The following is a 21844-nucleotide window of genomic DNA, read 5'->3' on the forward strand; positions in this document are numbered from 1 at the left end:
TTCTAGATGATTCTACTTGTTTTAATGTAATAAAGTTATTGACCAGGAAATACATAATTTCTTTTACCTATACAGCCAAGTCCTCTCCCTGTATCCGCGGGAGATTAGTTCCAGGACCTCCCTGGATTACTCAAATCCAGGGATGTTCAAATCTCTGGTAGAAAATAATCTGGTATTTGCATAACTCACACACCTCCTCCAGTATACTTTAAATTATGTGTAGATTAATTGTAAACCTAACACAATGTAAATACTATGTAAAGTTGTATTGTATTGTTTAGGGTATAATGACAAGGGGAAAAGTTTGTACATACTCAATAAGATTGAATTTTTAAGTGTTTTCATTCCGAACTTAGTTGAATCCATAGATACGGACCCCCTGGATAAGGAGGGATGGTTATATATATATATATTCCCTAGTGAAATGAGAGTCATGATACTCTACACCATTAGGTTAAAATTTGTGTAAATTCATGAGAAGGATGTACACCTAACACTAAGAGCTTTTGCTTTTGGGAAGTGGTACACTCGTTTTATTTTAGCTTATACATATTTTGTAGTTTATTACGTTTTGCGTATCGTTTGCACAATTGTGAAAGCTAGCATTCCTAAGAGGAAGCGGTTACACGGCATTATCCTTCATTACTCCATGTACTTTTGTACCCACGGAGTTCAATCACTTTAACAAAACTGCCCATCAGTGTTCCTTGGGGCATCTCACGGTGGCCTTCTGTCTTCAAGCCTGGATGTGCGAAGGTGCAGCTCTGCCGCCATCACTGAGCAAAGCCAGCGCCCGCTCCAAGAAACCCGACCGCAATCACTCAGGACCCTGGAGGAGGCTGCGCCTCACGACGTCATCCAAGATGGAGTCGCAGCCGGGCCTTCTGGGAAGCGTAGTTCTGGAGTAGGGCTCGGGAAACGTTCTGCGCATGTGCAGTGTCGTCTCTTTTCTGGCGTTGGCGTTTTTGTCTTACGCCCTAGGGTGGGGAGAGGAGTCCGGTGCTTCCGGGTCTCGGCTGGGCCGCAAAGGGCGGGGCCTGGGCCCGGCGCTGGCCAGGAGCAGAGGCCGAGACCCTGCAGGTGTGTCGAAGGCTTTTGCGGGCGGGCAGGGCCTGGGAGGCGGGGTCTCGAGCCTGTAAGCCGCCTCCTGGCCCCGGAGCGGCCTCTGCGGAGGGTCCCGGGTGGGAGCGGCCTGGCGGGGAGGTTGGCCATCTGCGCTGGCGCTCCTGCCCGGAATGGTGTTTGCGCGACCTGCTTGAGGGGCGGCCAGAGAAGGCCTGCGGTGGACGGGCAGCGGGCGCCCGGAGTAGCCACATTGTGTGACGTGACCGGAGCTGCCACGTCAGGCACGCTGGCCGCTGCAGACGCGGCGCTCGAAAGCCGCAGGGACATGGGCTCCGGTCCAGCGTCTGTATGTGGTCCCACTGCGGCTGGACGCCCATTTGGCAAATGATGGGGGCCTTTGGGTACTGGATAGGGTAGTAGATATAAAGTATGATACAGGACTCAATAAAGGTGAGCTGCTTCTATTATTACAAGACATGTTGTTTTCATTATTGGCTCATTTAATCATCGTAACCATCCTTTCGACTTAACCACCTCCATTTAAATAAATGTGACTACTAAAGATTCAGAGAGATAAATTATTTTACTCACAGTATTAGCAGGTGGGTTGTAAATCCTCACTTTTTCCTCTGAATTCATGCGCCTTCCCACACCAAAATCCAGTCTTGGCTTGTATTTAGCACAACATTTGTCCCTTGAACACCACCAGAACGTAGCTGTGGAGTGTACTTGAACCCAGCCTTAACCACGTAGTGTTGTGTTTCCAAAAATGCTTGGGGGAATCTTCAGAGCCCTTGAGTCAAAAGGTTAATTATTTAAGGCCTTCCTGCATCCTCCAACCTTAGTCTCTTCTCAGAGGACTGTGAAACGTGTAAATTGAAACCACAATTTGAGGGCTCAATTTTGCATTTTACAGGAGAAGCTGGGAATCCCATCCAGCCCAGAGGCTAGTTTCTAAAGACAGGAAATGGGACAAAGAATTTTTTTAAATATGAAAACTGCAGTTCATCAGTTCCCCCATTTTATGATGGTGATATGATAATACCTCTCATTGGCTGATAACTGAGCTTAGGCATTTGTAAGCACCATGCTAGCTGGAAGTGGTTTTTGCTGCTTATTTTAGTGTTTTTTTTTTTTTTTTTTGGTACATAATATACATATTTGTGGGGTACGTGTGATATTTTGATATATGCATACAATGTGTCATGATAAAATCAGGGTAATTATAATATCCACCACCTCATTTATCATTTCTTTGTGTTGTGAATATTCCAAATCTTGTAGCTATTCTGATTACACAATAAATTATTGTTAACACTTATCACCGTACTGAACACTAGTACTAATAAATTATTGTTAACACTTATCACCGTATTGAACACTAGGACTTATTCCTTCTACCTAACAGTATTTCTGTACCCATTAACCAACCTCTCTTCATTCCTCACTCCCTGCTTCCCCTCGTAGCCTCTGGTAACCAACATTCTACTTTCTACCTTCATGAGATCAACTATTTTAGCTCCTGCGTATGAGTGAACACATTATATTTGTCTTTCTGTGCCTGGCTTATTTCATGTAACATAATGTCCTCCAGTTCCATCTTTGTTGCTGCAATGACAAAATTTCTTTCTTTTTATGGCTGAATAATACTCCATTGTGTATATATACCACAATGTTCATTACCTATTCATGCATTGATGGGTACTTAGGTTGATTCTATACCTTGAGTATTGTGAGTAGTGCTGCGATAAAAATGGGAGTGCAGAGATCTCTTCAATATACTGATTTCCTTTCTTTTGGATATATACATAGCAGTGAGATTGCTGGATCATATGGTAATTCTGTTCTTAATTTTTTGAGGAACATCCATACTGTTTTCCACAGAGGCTGTACTAGTTTACACTGCCACCAAGAGTGTATGAGGGTTCTCCTTTCTCCATGTCCCAGCATTTTTTTTTTTTTTTTTGCCTTTTTTATAATAGCTGTTTTAAGAGGTAAAATGATATCCCATTATGGTTTTGATTTGCATTTGTCTGATGATTAGTGATGTTGAACATTTTATCATATACCTATTGGCCATTTGTACGTCTTCTATTGTGAAATGTCTGTTCAGATCATTTGCTCAATTTTTTTAAATCACATTTTTTGTTTTCTGGTGTTGAGTTCCTTATATATTCTGGTTATTAATTCCTTGTCAGATGGGTAGTTTGCAAATATTTTCTCCTATTCTTTAGGTGTCTTTTCACCGTGATTGCTTACTTTGCTGTGCCAAAGCTTTTTAGTTTGATGTAATCCCATTTGTCTATTTTTTGTCTTTGTTGCTTGTGCTTTTGAGGTCTTACCAAAAAATTTTTGTCCAGAACAGTGTTCTGAAGCATTTCCAAATGTTTTCTTCAAGTAGTTTCATAGTTTCAGGTCATACATTTAAGTCTTTAATCCACTATCATTTGATTTTTGCATATGATTAGAGACAGGGATCTAGTTTCATTCTTCTGCATATGGATATCCAGTTTTCTCAGCACCATTTATTGAAGAAACTGTCATTTCTCCAATGTATGTTCTTGGCGCCTTTGTCAAAAATGAAATTGGCTATAAATGCATGTATTTATTTCTCAATTCTCTTTTCCATTGGTCTATGTGTCTCTTTTTATGTCAGTAACCTACCGTTTTGTTTATATAGCTTTATAGTATATTTTAAAGTCTGGTAGTGCAATGCCTCCAGCTTTGTTCTTTTTGCACAAAATTGTTTTGGCTATTCGGGGTCTTTGGTGGTTCCATATAAATTTTAGGGTTTTTTTTTTTCCTATTTCTGTGAAGAATGTCATTGGTATTTAGATATGGATTGCATTGAATCTGTAGACTGCTTTTAGTACTATGGACACTTTAACAATATTAATTCTGCCAGTCCATGAGCATGGGATATTTTTCCATTTTAATATAATTCATCAGTGTTTTATACTCTTTTTGAGACAAGATCTCAGTTTGATGCAATCTTGGCTCACTGCAGCCTCTGCCTCCCAGGTTCAAGTGATTCTCCTGCCTCAGCCTCCTGAGTAACTGGAATTACAGGAGTGAGCCACCACACCTGTCTAATTTTTTTTGTATTTTTAGTGGAGATAGGGTTTTGCCATGTTGGCCAGTCTGATTTTAAACTCCTGACCTCGGTGATCCACCTGCCTCCACCTCTCAAAGTGTTGGGATTATAGGTGTCAGTCACAGTGCCCAGCCTGTTTTATACTTTTAATTATAGTGTTAAATTATATTATAATTTAATTATATATTAAATTATATATTATATTTTATATATTAAAATATATATTTTAATTATACTATAAAATTAAATTAAAATTTAATTTTAATTTTATACTTTTACTTTTTTGTTAAATTTATTCCTAGGTATTGGAGTTTTTTTGGTAGCTATTGTAAATGGGATTGCTGTCTTGATTTCGTTTTCAGATTGTTCACTGTTGGTGTATGGAAATGCTGCTTTTTTTTTTTTTTTTTTTTTTTTTTTTTGAGATGGGGTTTTGCTCTTGTTACCTAGGCTGGAGTGCAATGGCATGATCTTGGCTCACTACAACCTCCGCCTCCTGGGTTCAAGCAATTCTCCTGCCTCAGCCTCCTGAGTAGCTGGGATTACAGGCATGTACCACCACACCTGGCTAATTTTGTACTTTTAGTAGAGACTGGTTTTCTCCTTGTTGGTCAGGCTGGTCTCGAACTCCCGACCTCGGGTGATTCACCCACTTTGGCCTCCCAAAATGCTGGGATTACAGGCATGAGCCACCGTGCCTGGCCTGCTACTGATTTTTTAATGTTGATTTCATATCCTGCAACTTTACTGAATTCATGTGTCAGTTCTACCAGTGTTTTTGGTGGAGTCTTTATGTTTTTCTAAATATAGGGTCATGTCATCTGTGAACAAAGATAATTTGATTTTTCCTTTCCAATTTGGGTGCCCTGTATGATTTCTGCTGCTTATGACAAGGACCTTAGGATTATGACATGTAGTTGCCTTTTGCTACATATATATGAAGTGCTTGTTTGAGAATTGTGATGCCTAACTGTGATTTTAGAAGCTGGATTTGTGTCACTGTCAGCAGATTAGATTCTCAAGTCAGAGTTCATCAGGGCCTAATTAAATTTTGCCTTAGGCCCAGCCCAAGTTTTGAGGGTACAGTGCATTGCAGGTACTGTCTATTTTGGTGATCCTGGGTGAAGACTTACAGAATCAGAATGGTACATGAAGGGTTGTTCAAGATTATCTAATTCCTACTCATTTTAAAAACAAAAGTATTGAAACTAAGGCAATCACTAAGTTTATTAATAGCAGAGCCTAGCGTAGGACTGAGTCTTTAAGTTCATTATGTCATATTTACATCAAAAGAAGTTTCTTGGAGAAGTAGTTTTTGAGAAACTGCAATTTGGGAAGAAGAAATGTCTTATTTTTGAGAACTTTGAAAAGACTTTCTAACCTTGGGTTTATAATAGAAAAAAATGCTTATGATATATAGCTTAATTACCTTTTATGTACCAATAAATATATCTCTTCAACATCATTTCTAGTGTCAGCAAAGGGCTCCATACTTTGGATATATTATACATGTTATTTAATCAGTCATGATTGGATATTTAAGTTTTTTCTTTTGTGTTATTCAGAAAACAGAAACATAATTTTCAAAACAGTCAGTAGGAAAGAAATGTGTAGATTCATTCAAAAATGTCCCAGGCTCATCAAGATTAATATCAGAGTCAGAAGTGGACAGGTAGATGCTACTTCATCATGCTCCTTACTATGCTTTCTAATGGGTCAAAGATACATTTTCTCAAAGGTATATATTTTACTAAAATGTTGTATGGAAATTTCTCACAGGTGATTCCTGGGGCTGCCAGATAAGGTCCCTTATGATTTCTGCTCTGGCTTTGTAGTTTTCAGCCTTTCCCAAGAGCAACAGAAAATGAACAAGATCCAGGTGAGTCATTTGTTTAGCCCTTACTTTGTTTCACTGTGTCTGTGTGTGTGTGTTTAATGAGTTTTACGAACAAGAGCCCATATACTAAATTAGAAACGTAGAAATAGTTAAAAATCACCTTCAGGCAAAATACTATTAGAATAAAACAGCAATTCTTGAAATGTGGTCTGCAGATCCCTGGGAGCTCCAAGACCTTCTCAAGGGGTCTATGAGGTTGAGACTCAGAGTGCTAAGATGTAGATTGCCTTTTACACTGTTGATACTTGCACTGATGGCATGAAAGCAATGCTAAATAGGTTATTGCCTGTTTGGCATAAAGTAGACAATGGCATTGATACTAACAAATGTGATTTTTTTTTTTTTTTTAAGATGGAATCTAGCTCTGTTGCCCAAGCTGGAGTGCAGTGGCATAATCTCGGCTCACTGTAGCTCATCTCCCAGGTTCAAGTGATTCTCCTGCCTCAGCCTCACGAGTAGCTGGGATTACAGGCACCTGCCACCACACCCCGCTAATTTTTGTATTTTTAGTAGAGAAGGGGTTTCCCCATGTTGGCCAGGCTGGTCTCAAATTCTTGACCTCAAATGATCCTCCCACCTTAGCCTCCCAAGGTGCTGGGATTACAGGCATGAGCTACTGTGCCAGGCCATAAATGTGATTTTAAAAATATACCTTATAACAATGTGTCAACATTTGAGTAATATTTCTGAGGTGTATGTTCAGAGACAAACTCAAGCAATTTAGGAGGACAAAGTGATACAGTGAAGTAAGGAACGAGTTGTAGGTTGATTGGGACAATATTACCCTAAAAGACAGTATTTGAGGAAAGTCTGGAATTAAATGAGATAGAGAGTCAAGTAGAAATCTGAGGGAGCAGCATTGTGGGTAAGAAAAACAGCAATACAGACACCCCAAAGCATGTTCCAGAAACAGTATGTAGGATATTGAAGCTAGAGAGATATGACTTAGGGAAAGAATGGTAAGAGGTAACATCAAAAAGGTAGAGGAAGCTAGAATATGTATGGCCCTTGTAGGCTGTAGAAAACAATGAATTTCGTTTTTTTGTTTTTTTTGTGGTTTTTTTGCTCATTTAAAAATCACCTTTTATATAATCAAAGGATTGTACATAATGAAACCTGACCTTAGGGGGGAAAGAATTTAGCTATTCAATAATAAGGATGGTATAAGCTATAGATGTTATATAAATGCCTTTTATCAGATGAAGGAAGTTCCCTTCTTTTCCTAGTTTGTTCAGAATTTTTATCATGAATGGATCTTGAATTTTGTCAAATGTTCTTTTCCTTTTTCTGGGATAATCATGTTGTTTTCTTTTTTAGTTTGTTAGTGTAGTGAACAACATTGATTGATGTTCAAATGTGGAATCAAACTTGCATTGCCAGGATAAGTTGGTCATAACATGTATATTTTTATATATTGCTGAATTAGATTTCCTGACATTTTGTTGAGGATTTTTGCATCTATCACCATTAAGAATATTGATCAGTGATCAGTATACTAGTAAATGTTTAATAATCAGATTTTAGGGGTTGGGAAAGAAATCTGGTTTATACTATTTACCAGTTTCTGTGGTATAAATACTCTCACCATACCAAATTTCAAGCTATAACATGCCAGCCAGTTCCTGAAAACTAGCTCTTCTGAGCTGATACAAACTGGTGCCAGCAACCACTGTAGTTGTCATTTCTGGTAATGTTATTGTTAGATTTGGGTCTCAGGGTCATGTGAGCCTTATAAAATGAGTTGAGAATGGTTATTTTTTCTTGGTTTTATGGAAGAAATTACATATAATTGGTATTTGTCTGGACGGAGGGAGGGAGGGAACAAAAGAACAAAGGGACTAAAATGGCGCATTTCTGGGTTCTTCATTGTCAACTTTCCCGCGCCCGGGAAAGACACAGGTCGACTGCTGCAGGCACAGTCTGACGTCTGAGGAAGAAAATCGAAACCTACCTAGCCGCGCCTACTGCCCCGCCCCTGACCCGCCTATGTCCCGCCCCTGACCCTCCTGTGTCCTGCCCACTGCCCTCCCACTCCCGGGCCCAGGACATAAAAGCCGCTCCGGGCTGGCGGGCAGCACGACCTTCCTTGGCCCCTGGTCGTGTGCAGACCTAGGAACCTCGCCCAAGAAGCCGGAGCGACTTCGTCGGCCTCCACCACCGGAGACCGGTGAACCTCGCCCCTCCTTCACATTGGTAGGTTAATAAAGTTTTCTTTTACCCTGCTTACTTGCCTATTCTCTGGCACTTCCTCTGGTGGTCGTCTGGAGCAAATCAGTATTGTTTCTGCTTTATTGTTTGATTGAATTCACCAATGAAACCATTTAGGCCTGAAGTTGTCTTTGTTCAAAGGTTTTGTTTACTTGTTTTAATTGAAGTGAAATTCACATACTATTCATCATTTAAAATTATACAATTGTGAGGTATTAATATTTAGTACATTCACAGTGTTTTGTAACACCACCTCTACCTACTTTCAAAATATTTTCACCATCCCAAAAGAAAACCCCGTACCCGTTAAGCAGTCATTCCCTGTTCTCTCTCACTCTTTCCCTTGGCAACCACTAATGTTTTCTGTCTCTATAGATCTACCTATTCTAAATATTTCATGTAAGTGAGATCATGCATTATGTGACCTTTTGTGTCTGCCTTCTTTCACTTAGCGTGTTTTCCAGGTTCATCCACCTTGAAGCATGTGATCAGTACATCATTCCTTTTTATGGCTAAAATGCCATTGTGTATATACTCCACAATTTGTTTATCCATTCATCCATTGACAGACATTTGGGTGGTTTCCACTTTTTGGTTATTATGAATAGTGCTGTTAGGCAAATTCATCTGTAAGTACTTGACACCTGTTTTCAATCCTTTTGGGTATATACCTAAAAAATGGAGTTGCTGGAATGTACGACAATTCTATGTTTACCTTTCTGAGGAACTGCCAAACTTCCACAGCAACTGCATCATTTTACATTCCCATTAGCAATGTACAAAGGTTTCAGTTTCTCCATATACCCCCAAAACCTGTTCTCCATTTTTAAAATTATGCCTATTATAATTAGGGTGGGGGGGTGAAGTGTTATTGTTGTGGTTTTGCATTGCATTTCTTTAGAGATGAATGATGTTGAACATCATCTTGTGTGCTTTTTTTTTCAATTATTTTTCTAGTGTGCTTTTTAGCCATTTGTATATACTGTCATCATTTGGTATATGCAGGTGATTGGTTCCAGGACCCCTGCATGTACTAAAATCCACACATACTCAAGTCCTGCAGTCAGCCCTTCAGAACCCATGTGTGCAAAAAATTGGCCCTCCATATATGTGGGTTTCCAATCTTGCAAATACTACATTTTCAATCTATGTTTGGTTGAAAATAATCTGCATCCAAGCCTGTGTTGTTCAAGGGTGAGTTGTGTTATTTGGAGAAATGTACACTCAAGTTCTTTGCCCATTTCCTAACTGGGCCGTTTATCTTTTTGTTGTTAAATTATAAGAACATTTTATGGCCAGGCCCAGTGGCTCATTGCCTATAATCTCAGCGTGTTGGGAGGTCACGGTGGGCGGATCACTCGACGTCAGGAGTTCAGACCAGCCTGGTCAACATGGTGAAACCCTGTCTCTACTAAAAATACAAACATTAGCTGGGCTTGGTGGTGCATGCCTGTAGTCCCAGCTACTTGGGAGGCTGAGGCAGGAGAATCACTTGAACCTGGGAGGTGCAGGTTGCAGTGAGTCGAGATGGCACCACTGCACTCTAGCCTGGGCACCAGAGCAAGACTGTCTTAAGAAAAAAAAAAAAGATTGGCCAGGTGCAGTGGCTCATGGCTGTAATCCCAACACTTTGGGAGGCTGAGGCTGGCGGATCACGAGGTCAGGAGTTTGAGACTGGCCTGGCCAACATGGTGAAACCTCGTGTCTATTAAAAATACAAAGATTAGTTAGGCATGGTGGTGCGTGCCTGTAGTCCCAGCTACTTGGGAGGCTGAGGCAGGAGAATTGCTTGAACCTGGGAAGCAGAGATTGTGGTGAGCTCAGATGGCGCCACTGCATTCCAGCCTGGGCAACAAAGGGAGACTCTCTCTCAGATGATTTGCAAATATTTTCCACACTGTGAGTTGTCTTTTCTCCATTGTGACAGTGTTCTATAATACACAAACACTTTAAATTATGATGAATTCAAATTTATTTTTCTTTTGTTTGTGCTTTTGGTGTCATGTAGAAGAATCCATTGCCAAATTCAAGGTAGGCTATGTTTTCTTATAAGAGTTCTACATGTTTAACTCATATATTTAGGTCATTGATCTGTTTTGAATGATTTTTGCATATGATATGAGGTAGAGGTCCCATTTAACTCAAGCATGTGGGTATTGAGTTTTCCCACTATTATTTGGTGAAGAGACTATTCTTTTCCCACTGAATGGTCTTGACAGCCTCGTTGAAAATCAGTTGGGGCTGGATGTGGTGGCCCATGCCTGTAATCCTAACACTTTAGGTGACCAAGGTGGGCAGATCTCTTGAGCCCAGGAATTTGAAACCATCCTGGGCAACATGACAAGACTCTGTCTCTACAAAATACAAAAATTAGCCAGGTGGGTGGTGTGCACTTTTAGTCCCAGATACTTGGGAGGCTGAGGCAGGGGAATCACCTGAACCTGGGGAGGTCCAGGCTGCAGTAAGCCATGATTGCACCATTGCACTCGAGCCAGTGAGACCCTGTCTTAGAAAAATTAAACAACAACAAAAAAAAAAGATGAAGAAAATCATGTGATCATAGATATATGCGTTTATTTCTGGACTCAGTTATATCCCATTAGACTGTATGTCTATCCTTATGCCAGTACCTCACTGTTTTGATAACTAGCTTTTCAGTAAGTTTTGAAATTTTGAATTGAATCCTCTGACTTCATTCTTCTTTCCCAATGTTGTTTTGGTTATTGAGGACCCCTCACAATTTCACATGAATTGCAGGATATTTGAACCTGTAGATTTCTTTGGGTAGTATTGTCATTTGAACCATGTTAAGTCTCCCAGTCCATGAAAACAGGATGCCGTCTCATTTATTTAGGTCTTATCTTAGTATAGCCAGCCAGCTCTCTTTTGGTTACTACTATTTTTGTGAGATGCCTTTTTCCATCCTTTCTTTTCAGCCTACTTGTGTCTTTGGATCTAAATTTAATTTTAGAGGGCATATATTTGAATCATGTTTTTGATATCCATTCAATCTCTGCCTTTAACTGGCGAGTCTAATCTATTTAAAATGATGTTTGATAAAGAATTCTGCAACTTGACATTTTTCTTCAACATACTTTATATCTTTTCCTTTAATTCCTCCGTGATATGGTTAGGCTCTGTGTCCCCACCCAAATCTCATGTCAAATTATAACCCTCAATGGTGCAGGAGGGGCCTGGTGGGAGGTGATTGGATCATGGGGGCAGAATTCTCCCTTGCTGTTCTTGTGATAGTGAGTGAGTTCTAACAAGATCTGGTTAAAAGTGTGTAGCACTTCCGCCTTTGCCCTCTCTTTCCTGCTCTGCCATGTGAAGATGTGCCAACTTCTCCTTCACCTTCTGCTATGATTTTAAGCTTCCTGAGGCCTCCATTGCCATGCTTCCTGGATAGCCTGTGGACCCATGGGCCAATTACACCTCTTTTCTTTGTAAATTACCCAGTCTCAGGTAGTTGTTTTTGTTTTCTTTTTTTAAATTGAGATGGAGTCCTGCTCTGTCATCCAGGCTGGAATGCAGTGGTGCAATCTCAGCTCACTGCAACCTCCGCCTCCTGGGTTCAAGAGATTCTCCTGACTCAGCCTTCCAAGTAGCTGGGATTACAGGTGCATGCCACCATGCCTGGCTAATTTTTGTATTTTTAGTAGAGACGAGGTTTCGCCATGTTGGCCATGTTGAACTTGATTTGTTTTTCTAAGACCACCAGAGCGGGCACAAAAGAACCAGTGAGCAGGCAAGGGTAGGAGCAAAACTGCACATTTATTTTTGGTCACCTAGCTTCAGAGAAGGAGGTGGGTAGGGAGAGGTCTGTTGGCCTCCAGCAAAGGAGGCCAAGAGAGTTGCTCGGGGAGCTCTCGGACGGAGTTCCTGCAGTCCCGACAAGAGTGGGGGGCTGGGAAGTCCGCCACGGGGCGTCTACCGGGAGTGGCTTTTCTAGGAGTCGGAGGGCAGTAGGCGGGACACGGACGTGTCGGGGGGCGTTCCGTAGGTGCAACCAGGTAAATCTTGGTCTCTTCGGATTGACGTCACCTGGCGCATGCCCAGTTGGTTTGCACCTTCCCGGGCGCCAGCTGCATTTTCGCGTGCGCAGGAAAAGTTGGTGATGAAGAACCCGGAAGTGCGCCATCTTGCCTCCGTTCGTCCAAACAGTCCAACCTTTTATTGGTAATAGTGATAAAGGGGCGCCGTGGTCTGTCTGGCTACTTCCTGCTGTTAAGGGGCGTCGTTAAGGTCGGGGCCCATGGTTGGCATTTGGATGTACGGATGAAGAATAAAATAAGGCACAGTATTAGTATAGGAATGAAGAATGGAAGCATTTTTTGGAATATGGGCAAAACCCTAGAAGGATGGTCCTGGCAAGGTTGGGGAGTATAAGATAGTTAAGAACATTTAGTAAGTTTGAGGCGAGTGGGGAAAGGCCAAACTGATTTCCACTGATTGCTTTCGGTAGGGGCCCTTTTTAGTTGGGAATGAGGAACGAGTGCGCAAAGTAGTTGTTGGCCAGGCAGCAATTAAGGAGTGGAGCTTTTTCGTGGAGTGGATGGCTTTCTGCTTACTCCTACTACAGAGATATTGGATGGAAGGCTAGGTCCAGAGAAGGACGGCAAAACAGAATAGGTAGCCTTGCTGTCGATTAAAAAATTAATTGTCTTACCCGCTACCAGGAGAGTTACCCACGGCTCGGCGAGGGTGATGGGGGTCCCCAAGTCTCGGCACCTTCAGTTGTCATCGTCCAGATGTAGGAGCTGGAAGGAACTCCCAGGATCCTGGGAAAGGGGGTCACGTGGAGGCGTGGCACGTGTTCTCAGCGTGGGGCAATCAGACTTCCAGTGTCCTCCTTGCTGGCAAGCAGGGCAGGGGGTTGCTGGTGGACGAGGGTTAGGACATTCACTGGCCCAATGTCCTGATGCCTGCACTTATAGCAAGGCTGTGTTGGGGCTCGGGGACCTTGGGGACACCTGTTGGCATAGTGTCCTGCCTTGCCGCACTTATAGCAGGCTTCTTTTGTAGCCTTGGAGTCTGCAGGGTGTGTGCTCTCTGGCCTGGGGTTACGACTGGGCTGTAAAGCCGCTGCTAGGAGCTGTAACTTCTGTTTGAGGCGAGCCTGCCGTCTCCTCTCTGGAATTATAGACCTTAAAGGCTAATTTAACTAGGTCTTGTATTGGTGTCTGAGGTCCATCCTCTACTTTTTGAAGTTTTTTACGAATGTCAGGAGCTGATTGAGAAATGAAATAAGATGCCAAAATGGTGGCCCCTGTGGGGGAGGCCGGATCTAACCAGGTATACTGGGTTAGAACCTCAGTCAGTTTAGGGTAGAGGTTAGGATAACCTGGAGGTCATGCCAAGTTAAGTCATAGGCCTGACAAAGGTATCTAAATCCCTTTATGTATATGGTAGGATTAGCTGAGAAATCACCTAAACGCTTCTCAATTTTGGAAAGATCGGCCAGTGAAAAAGGGACATGTACTCTGACTACCCCCTCCGCCCCAGCTACCTCTCGCAAAGGTGCTAACACTGTAGGAGGGTGTGGGGCAGGAGTGAGGGTGTCAGCAGGGCACTTAGAGCGGGTGTGTGCAGAGATAGGGGACCCTAGGTGGCCGGCTGAGGACGTGGAAGGGGGCACGGGTGTGAGCATGGCTACTAGTCGATGAGGAGCAAGGAGGAGGAGTCTGGGCAGGAAGGGAGGGGGTGAAGAGAGCAGGGAGAGAAGGAGGAGTATAGGGCAGGTCGGGACGAGAGCGTAAGGCCCAAAAGCTTTGTATGTAATTAATTTTGGACCACTTGCCTAGCCGCTGGCAGAAATTGCTGAGGTTGATCACGCCACAGTGGAAAGGAAAATTAACTGCTTCCTCCTAAGGTCTTGTTCGAGCTGTAAGGTTTTTTAAATTGGCTAGGAGGCACCCTAAGGGGGTGCTCTTTGGAAATTTGGACTGGGGGTTTCCCGTTTGTTTCCTCTTTACTTACACAATGGACACAATGGAAATGGAAGTGGATCTCTGCCTGGCTTCAAAGCGTCCTTTGGAACCAGCAGAGACAGACTGGAGGCTCTTGGAGCCAAGGTGGAGATTACCTTCAGGCGGACGTCTCCATCCTGAACGGGTCTCCCGATCCACTTGGTGGCTCAAAAGTGGGCCTCGGACCTGCGCAGGATTTTTGGCCGAGGGAGGTAAAGAGGAGACAAGGGCACTTACCCTAGTGAGGCCGTGAGAGTGAGGGAAGCAGGTCTCAGGTCCTGGTCCATCCGCGGCGTGGAAGCAGGAGGAGGTTCCTCAATCCTTAGAGGCCTGAGGAGGGGTCTCCTCCCAGGTTTCGGCACCAACTGATTTGTTTTTCTACGACCACGAGAGCGGGCACAAAAGAACCAGCGAGCAGGCAAGGGTAGGAGCAAAACTGCAAATTTATTTTTGGTCACCTAGCTTCAGAGAAGGAGGTGGGTAGGGAGAGGTCTGTCGGCCTCTGGCAAAGGAGGCCAAGAGAGTCGCCCGGTGAGCTCTCGGACGGAGTTGCTGCAGTCCCGACAAGAGTGAGGGGCTGGGAAGTCCGCCGCGGGGCGTCCGCCAGGAGCGGCTTTTCTAGGAGTCGGAGGGCAATAGGCAGGACACGGGCGTGTCGGGGGGCGTTCCGTAGGTGCGACCAGGTAAATCTTGGTCTCTTCGGATTGACATCACCTGGCACATGCCCGGTTGGTCTGCACCTTCCCAGGCGCCGGCTGCATTTTCGCGCGCGTGGGAAAAGTTGGTGATGAAGAACCTGGAAGTGCGCCATCTTGCCTCCATTCGTCCAAGCAGAACTCCTGACCTCAAGTGATGTGCTCTCCTCAGCCTCCCAAAGTGCTGGGATTACAGAAGTGAGCCACTGTGCACAGCGTCAGGTAGTTCTTTGTAGCAATGTGATAACACACTAATACCCTCCAATACTGCCTTCTTTTTAAATTTTTTTCTAATGTACCATTTTGCTTTCCTCCTCATTTCCTTTTGTGAATATTTTAAGGTGTTTTTAGTGGTTACTCTTAGCATTACAATTTTTTCTAATTTTTAACAATCTAGTTTGAATTGATACCAACTTAGCTTCAGTACTGTATAAAAATTGCTGATATGTAGCTCTGTTTCTCCCCCTTTTATGTTGTTACTGTCACAGATTATATTTTTGTATGTTGTATGACCATTAACATGTATTTATAATTACTATTTTATACATTTGTCTTTTTAAATCCTATAGGAAACAAAAAGAGATAAAATTTAAAACATACCACAATACCAGCTTTTATATGTACCTATATAGTTACCTTTACCTGTGTTCTTTATAGCTTCATCTGGCCCTGAATTACTGTCCAGTGTCCTGTCATTTCAGACTGAAGGACTTCTTGTAGCATTTCTTATAAGGCAGGTCTACTAGAAACAGAGTCCTTTAGCTTTTGTTTATCTTGGAATACCTTAATTTAATCTGCATTATTGATGGATAGTCTTGATGGAAAAGAATTATTGAAATAGAATTCTTTTCTTTCAGCACATTAATAAGTCATCACACTGCCTTTTGGCTTTCATAGTTTCTGTTAAGAAATCTGCTTTAATCTTAATGGATTAATGGATTAATCTTAATGGCTGGAGTTGACTGCTTTCAGCTTTTCCATGCTGAGGTTGTAAGTGGCTAGTGGCTCTAGCATTCCAAAGTTGGAGGCCAGTGGCCCCCTTCCCACAGCTCCATTAGGCAGTACCCCAACCACACATTTCCCTCAACATTGCCCTAGTAGTTTTTCTGCGGGGGCTCCATCTCTGTGGCAGACTTTTGCCTGGACACCCAGGCTTTCCAGTACATCCTCTGAAATCTAGGGGGAAGCTGCCAAGCCTCCTTCATGCTTGCATTCTGAGCATCTGCAGACTTAACACTAGATGGAAACCATGAGGGATTACAGATTGTGCCCTCCTGAGCTGGGGCTAAAGCTGTACCTAGGCCCCCTTGAGCTGAAGCTGGAACCAGAGCAGCTGAGATGTGGGGAGTGTCACAAGGCTGCACAGGGCTGCATTGCCCTAGGCCTGGCCCCTGAAACCATTCATTCGTCCTAGGCCTCTGGGCCTGTGATGGAAGGCGCAGTCCTGAAGATCTCTGAAATGCCTTTAAGGCATTTTTCCCCATTGTGTTGGATTGTTACTTGGCTCTGTTTGAGTCATGCTAATTTCTCTAGCAAGTGGTTGCTCCACAGCCTGCTTGGGCTTGGATTCTTTCTGTACCACAGGACCAGGCTGCAAACTTTCCAGACTTTAGGCTTTGATTCTCTTTTAAATATCGGTTCCAACTTTAAGTAATTTCTTTGCTCCTGTATTTGATCATAGGCTGTTAGGAGCAGTCAGGCCACATCTTGAATGTTTCGCTGCTTAGAAATTTCTTCTGCCAGATACCCTAGGTCATCATTCTTAAGTTCAGTCTTCCACAGATCCCTGGGACATGCAGCCAAGCTCTGTGCTAGGATAAAACATGGGTGACCTATACTCCAGTTTCCAATAAATTCCTCATTTTCTTCTGAGACCTCATCAGCTTAGCTTTCACTGTCCATATCATTATCAGCATTTTGGTCACAACCATTTAACCAGTCTCTTAGAAGTTTCAAACTTTCCCTCATCTTAGTGTCTTCTTCTGAGCCCTCCAAATTCTTCCAACCTCTGCTTGTTACTCAGTTTCAAAACTGCTTCTATATCTTCAGGTATCTTTATAGCAATGCTCTACTCCTCAGTACCAATTTTGTGTTAGTTCTTTTTTGCATTGCTACAAAGAAATACCTGAGGCTGGGTCATTTATAAAGAAAAGAGGTTTACTTGGCTCATGGTTATGCGGTCTGTACAGGAAGCATGGCACTAGCATCTGCTCAGCTTCTGATGAGGCCTCAGGGAGCTTTTACTCATGGCAGAAAGTTGAAACAGGAGCCAGTACATCACATAGTGACAATGGGAGCAAGAGAGAGAGAAAAGGGGTAGGTCCTAGACTCTTTATTTATTCATTTATTTATTTATTTTTTGAGGTGGAGTCTCACTCTGTTACCCAGGCTGGAGTGCAGTGGCATGGTCTTGGCTCATGGCAACCTCTGCCTCCCAGGTTCAAGCAGTTCTCCTTCCTCAGCTTCCCAAGTAGTTGAGACTACAGGCATGGAAGACCATACCCGTCTAATTTTTGTATTTTTAGTAGAGACAGGGTTTCATCATCTTGGCCAGGCTGGTCTCAAACTCCTGACCTCAGGTTATCCACCTGCTTCGGCCTCCCAAAGTGCTGGGCCACCACGCCTGGTGCCAGACTCTTTTAAACAACTAGATCTCATGTGAGCCAAATGAGAACTCACTCATTATCAAAGGAATGGTGCCAAACCATCCATAAGAGATACACCCCCATGACCTGAATACCTCCCACCAGTCCCCAACTCCCACACTGGGGATTATATTTCAACATGAAATTTGGAGGGGACACACATCCAAACTATATCAGTAGGCCAGTAAGAAAAAAGTGCCATGCACTTTCTCCCCAAAATTTAGCAGCCTCTTTCTTTATTAAGTACTCCACTGAGGCTGGGCACAGTGGATCATGCCTATAATCCCAGCACTTTGGGAGGTTGAGGCGGTTGGGTCACCTAAGGTCAGGAGTTCTAGACCAGCCTGGCCAACATGTGACACCCCATCTCTACTAAAATTAGCTGGGCGTGGTGGTGGGCCCCTGTAATCCCAGCTACTTGGGAGGCTGGGGTGGGAGAGCTGCTTGAACCCGGGAGGCAGAGGTTGCAGTTGCAGTGAGCTGAGATCACACAGTTGCACTCCAGCCTGTGTGACAGAGCGAGACTCTGTCTCAAAAAATAAATAAATAAAAAGAAAGAAAGAAAAGAAAAAAAAAAAGTACTCCACTGTTTGATGGTTTTAAAAAGAAACAGAAAAAAGATTCTACAGTTCCAAAAACTTGATTCTATCAGTTTTTGTCAGCTTTAGTGGTTGCCTCAGTGGAGGGACCAATTCTTACAGCACCCTAAGTCACCATTTCTCATGAAATCAGTCATGTTGAAACGTTTTTAACTACAGATTCAGTTTATTTAATACAATTGATACTAGGTAATATTATTTGTCTTAGATATTTCTTCCTGAGTGAGTTTTGGTAGTTATCCTCTTTCAAAGAATTAATCCATTTCATCTTAGTTGTCAAATTTATGCACATAGACTGGTTCTTAGTATTCTCTTATTTTTCTTTTACTGTTTGTAGGGCCTATAGTAACTCTTCCTCTTTTCATTTCTGATGTTGTTAACATGTATTTTTTATCTTGGTCATTCTGGATATAGGTTTATCAGCTTTTTTCAGAGAACAAAGTTCAAATGTTATTTCCCAATAACATTAAACAAAGTGCTCGCCTATTGTTTTCAAGTATTTGATAGCATTCCAGATAAGTTTCTGTTACTGATTTCTAGTTTAAGTCTACTGTGTTTAGAGAATGTATTTGGTAGATTTCAATTCTTTTAGTTTAAGATATTTTTCTGGCCCAGAAAATGATCTTTTAGTGAATATTTCATGAAAAGATGTGAGCACTTTGTTAATGTATATTTATAAGTATCTTTGAAGGACAGTTTAGTTTACAAAATAGTCTTTTCCATCTCACTTCTTCTGTAAGCAGTCTGTTTTAAATTTTATAGTTTCCTGTTATGGCTATATGAGAAATAAATTATTCTTACATAACTGTTAGCTTTTTTTTTTTTTTTTTTTTGAAACGGAGTTTTGCTCTCTTGCCCAGGCTGGAGTGCAATGCCGCAATCTTGGCTTACTGCAACCTCCATCTCCTGGGTTCAAGCAATTCTCTGCCTCAGCCTCCCAATTAGCTGGGATTAAAGGCACCCGCCACCATGTCTGGCTAATCTTTTGTATTTTTAGTAGAGATGGGTTTCACAATCTTGACCTGGCTGCTCTTGAACTCCTGACCTCATGATCCATGTGCCTTAGCCTCCCAAAGTGCTGGGATTATAGGCATCAGCCATTGCACCTGGCCATCTGTTAGCCTTTTTTTTTTTTTTTTTTTTTTTTTTTGAGATGGAGTTTCAATCTTTGTTGCCTAGGCTGGAGTGCAATGCCATGATCTCGGCTCACCACAACCTCCATATCCCAGGTTCAAGCGATTCTCCTGCCTCAGCCTCCCGAGTAGCTGGGATTACAGGCATGAGCCACGATGCCCGGCTAATTTTGTATTTTTAATACAGACAAGGTTTTTCCATGTTGGTCAGGCTGGTCTCGAACTTCCAACCTCAGGTGATCCACCCGCCTTGGCCTCCCAAAGTGCTGGGGTTACAGGTGTGAGCCACCGTGCCCGGCCCTATTAGCTTTTATATCTGATTTGCCATGTGATTTTTTTGTAGTTTCTATTAAGTATATTCTAGAATGCCTTGCAAATATCGTGCATCGTTTGTGTGCTTTTAACATCTTCGTATTTATGAAAACATCTTTTTTTTATTATCCTTGAATAAAAAATTTGGCAGGGCATGGAATTCTAGGTTCAAAACCTTTATCCTTTGTGGGCATTTTTTCTTTGTCTTTTAGCATTTGGTTCTACATATGAAAAGTCATATGTCAGTTTTGTCCTTATTCTCTTAGGTAATCTCTTAATTGCTGAAATAGAATTGCTGTCATCTAAGAAACTAGTACTTGTATGTTTTCACAGAAATAGAAGTGTTGCTTTAAAAAATACAGATGTATTTCAACAGAATAAAATGTCTATGTGTGTATATAACACAATTTGTGTTTCTCTTTTTGTCTGTATTGTGCCCATATTTAGGCACCCTGGTGAAGTAATCATGTTGCCCAATTGACCCTGGTACCATTATGTGGTGGGGTCTCTTCATCAGCTCTTGCTTTATACTGGATGCTCTTCGGTTTTTGTTGTTGTTTTTTAAGTGGGGAGTCTTTAATTAATTTTCCTATCAGTCATCCTTCTGTTCTTGCCAAACCCCAGCCGTCTGACTCTGAGCATAGAAGTTGACATGAGCTCTTTGTTAGGATGTGTGTCCAAGAGCTGGATTCTCTTCTCTGCTCTTAGGAATTCTAGATATTTCCAAAATTTCTCAAAAGGCCTGCTTACTTATCACAGTTTTCACTCCTTTGCTGTGCTGGTGTATGATTATGCAAATTTGGACTCTTTACATTTGGATTTTTAACTACAATTGTCCCTTATATGTAAGTCTCCCTTTCTTTGGTTTCCTAGATACTCCTTCTGGCTGCTTACTCTTAGAGAAGTTTAGAGAAGTTCTCTCAGGCTCCATAGTCTGGGCCTAGTCTCCTGCCATTATCTCAGATACTGCTGTTCCCACAGCTTCTTTTTTTTTTTTTTTTTTTTTTTGAGATGGAGTCCTGCTCAGTGGCCCAGACAGGAGTGCAGTGGTGCATTATTGGCTCACTCCAACCTCCGCCTCCCAGGTTCAGGCCATTCTCCTGCCTCAGCCTCCTGAGTACTGGGACTACAGGCGCTCACCACCACACCCTGCTAATTTTTTTTTTTTTTTTTTTTTTTTTTTTGTATTTTTAGTAGAGACAGGGTTTCACCATGTTAGCCAGGATGGTCTCGATCTCCTGACCTCGTGATCCACCCACCTCAGTCTCCCAAAGTGCTGGGATTACAGGCGTGAGCCACTGTGCCCAGCCCCCACACCTTCTTTTTTGGGCTCTTCTAGAGCTCTGTTTTTTATATATTTGAAAATTCTGTCTGTGGAAACTTACTCATATGTGTATCTGCCAAAATGGACAATTCCATCTTTATGTTCCACAGTCACTTTAAGCACAGAATGAACACAATTCAACTCATTAACTCCTGCTCAACTTATCCTTTTCCTTGTATTCCTGTTTTCATTTACAGACTTCCTGGTTGCCACATAATAATGTTAGTTTGTACAAAATTAGCCGGGTGAGGTAGGGGGCGCCTATAGTCCCAGCTACTCGGGAGGCTGAGGCAGGAGAATGGCGTGAACCCGGGAGGCGGAGCTTGCAGTGAGCTTGAGATCAGGAGTTCGAGACCAGCCTGGCCAACATGCTGAAACCCCGTCTCTACTGAAAATACAAAAATTAGCCGGGTGTGGTCGCAGGCGCCTGTAATCCCAGCTACTTGGGAGGCTGATGTAGAAGAATCATTTGAACCTGGGAGGCAGAGGTTGCAGTGAGCCGAGATTGCGCCACCCAGCCTGGGAGACAGAGCCAGACTCCATCTCAAAAGAAGAAGAAGAAAAAAAAATGAACCAAGAATTTATATCCAGCCAAGATGTTCTGCAAATAAAAATACTGCCTTTCAGATTTCATGGAGTATAAATAAAGCAGTGATTAGAGGAAATTTCATAGCCTTAAACAGTTCTACCAATAAAAGTGAAGGAATGAAAATAATTGGCACTATGACTGTACTCACAAGCAAGGCATACAGACACTATGGGTGCTGCCCTCCCCCTTTCTCCCAGTGATTGTTAACTAATGTCCAATTAATCACAAAGTCACGTTATACTTCTTTCCCCCACTGCTGTTGCTTTTATATAAATGTTTTTCTGATTTTTCTAATGTGCTATTTGCCACTTTTA

The 21844-nt window shown here is 42.4% G+C and overlaps 1 protein-coding gene across 3 annotated transcripts in view; it reads left to right on the forward strand.

Moving 5' to 3' along the window:
* The first annotated feature begins 629 nt into the window (after positions 1–629).
* LOC104675962 (zinc finger protein 25) overlaps positions 630–21844 on the forward strand; it is a 30673-nt gene continuing 9458 nt past the window's right edge. The window contains exons 1-2 of one of the 3 annotated variants that reach the window (XM_010380624.2): positions 630–1080; positions 5939–6038. In XM_010380624.2, the coding sequence (XP_010378926.1) occupies positions 6024–6038 (15 nt within the window). In that variant the 5' untranslated portion in view covers positions 630–1080; positions 5939–6023. Of the gene's footprint in view, positions 1081–1341; positions 1516–5938; positions 6039–8063; positions 8250–21844 lie in introns of those variants that run through there. The other 2 variants (XM_030941282.1, XM_030941283.1) reach the window with 2 other exon arrangements.

This window comes from Rhinopithecus roxellana, chromosome 11 (assembly GCF_007565055.1).
Source record: "Rhinopithecus roxellana isolate Shanxi Qingling chromosome 11, ASM756505v1, whole genome shotgun sequence".
Classification (NCBI taxonomy): Eukaryota; Metazoa; Chordata; class Mammalia; order Primates; family Cercopithecidae; genus Rhinopithecus; species Rhinopithecus roxellana.